At 43.8% G+C, this 1,425-nt stretch overlaps 1 protein-coding gene across 2 annotated transcripts in view; it reads right to left on the bottom strand.

Annotated features, from left to right (window-relative positions):
• The window catches only part of LOC119428808 (sorting nexin-9), a 21,551-nt gene that overhangs the window by 19,757 nt on the left and 369 nt on the right, over positions 1 to 1,425 (bottom strand). For both annotated transcript variants that reach the window (XM_037696495.1, XM_037696494.1), the window contains exons 2-4: positions 780 to 866; positions 622 to 696; positions 442 to 526 (exon numbers count right to left, since the gene is read on the bottom strand). In XM_037696495.1, coding sequence (XP_037552423.1) covers positions 442 to 526; positions 622 to 696; positions 780 to 866 — 247 coding nt within the window. The remainder of the gene's footprint in view (positions 1 to 441; positions 527 to 621; positions 697 to 779; positions 867 to 1,425) is intronic.

Here is a 1,425-nt window from a genome sequence, read left to right as displayed (position 1 = left end):
CAGACTTCAGGGGTATCTGAGGCAGGCTTGAAACACAAGAGTCAGGGTGGCTTCTGGGTAATACCAGATGGCTAGGCCTCAGACTGACGAAGCCTCTTGGATGAGGGGCGAAACGTTTCTTTTTTAACAAAAAAAACGAAGTCCAGATGACATGATTCAACCTTTACTTGTCTGGTAAGTTCTCATGAGAGAACCAGCCGACCAACCAACTTTGGAAAAAGGTTTAGTTCCTGTCTCACCTGTTCAAAAGGACTTTAGACCCAACTTCAGCACTTTTCTATCTAATCAAGATACTTAAAGGTCTTTACAACACAATCTATGCCCTCATTTACCTCCACACACACATTCCTACAGCACTCGAGTAAATCTCTACAAAGCTAAATGAACAAATCATTCTAAAAATGCAATGCAGCTTAGAATCCTAAAACCTTTTTGTGATACCTTGACATGATGGTGCTCGGCTGTCCCATCCCTGAGAGTTACTGATGGAAGCCACGCCCCCTGACCAGGAGTCTCCGCCTCCAATCTGAAACACAGTAACCCATAAGAGGAAGTACTTTGATCTCTTTATCGTTAATACCTAAAACATAAGGCTAAATGAGGGAAAGAGGAGCTGCTCACCTGTAAATACCCCTCAGGTACAAGTCCAGTTTGTCCGTTGTGGTTCTGAGCTGCAATCCAGCCTCCCCCTACAGTCTGTGCAGCAGACAGTACTGTGTTAGTACTGGTACTTTGTGCATGTGTGTGAGTACTGAGTACCTGGATTAAGGATAGGTTACCTGGTCAATGATGGTGACCATCTCGCCTTCTCTGACAGACAGCTCATTATGTCCAGGCTCCGCTGCAAAGTGGTACAGAACCAGAGCCTGAAACACAGAAAGACTCAAATCTGCTGGGGACACAAGAACTTCCTGTAGAACATCTGTTAAAGAACCAGACTCCCTTCAGGTTTTCCAGCCTCCTGCAGGTGCTTGTTGTAAGACACGGTTCTGTTTGGGTTCTTCAGACACAAAGTGCACCATGACATCTAAACCAATGTGCTTGTTCTGCACCTTCAGGATTCTGGTGGGTGGAAAACCCAAAACAATGGATGAAGATGAAGGAGTGAAAACACGATCAGCTTGAACAGCAAAACTAAACTCTGACTGCATGATTGATGATCATCAAGTAAAAGATCAATGAATATTTTTATCATTTAAATGTTTTCATCAATTATTACAGCTGTAAAAGGAGCATTTTGCTTGCTGCCTTGCCAGTTTTTATTATCACACCTGTACTATCACCTGCAGCTGATACTGTAACACCTGCAGCTGATACACCTGTACTATCAACTGCAGCTGATACACCTGTACTATCACCTGCAGCTGATACACCTGTACTATCAACTGCAGCTGATACACCTGTACTATCAACTGCAGCTGATAC

Source organism: Nematolebias whitei, chromosome 23 (genome assembly GCF_014905685.2).
Source record: "Nematolebias whitei isolate Nwh7 chromosome 23, NemWhi1, whole genome shotgun sequence".
In the NCBI taxonomy this organism is placed as follows: Eukaryota; Metazoa; Chordata; class Actinopteri; order Cyprinodontiformes; family Rivulidae; genus Nematolebias; species Nematolebias whitei.
The sequence above is the reverse complement of the archived record's forward strand: the minus strand, read 5'-3'. Positions and strand labels throughout refer to the sequence as shown.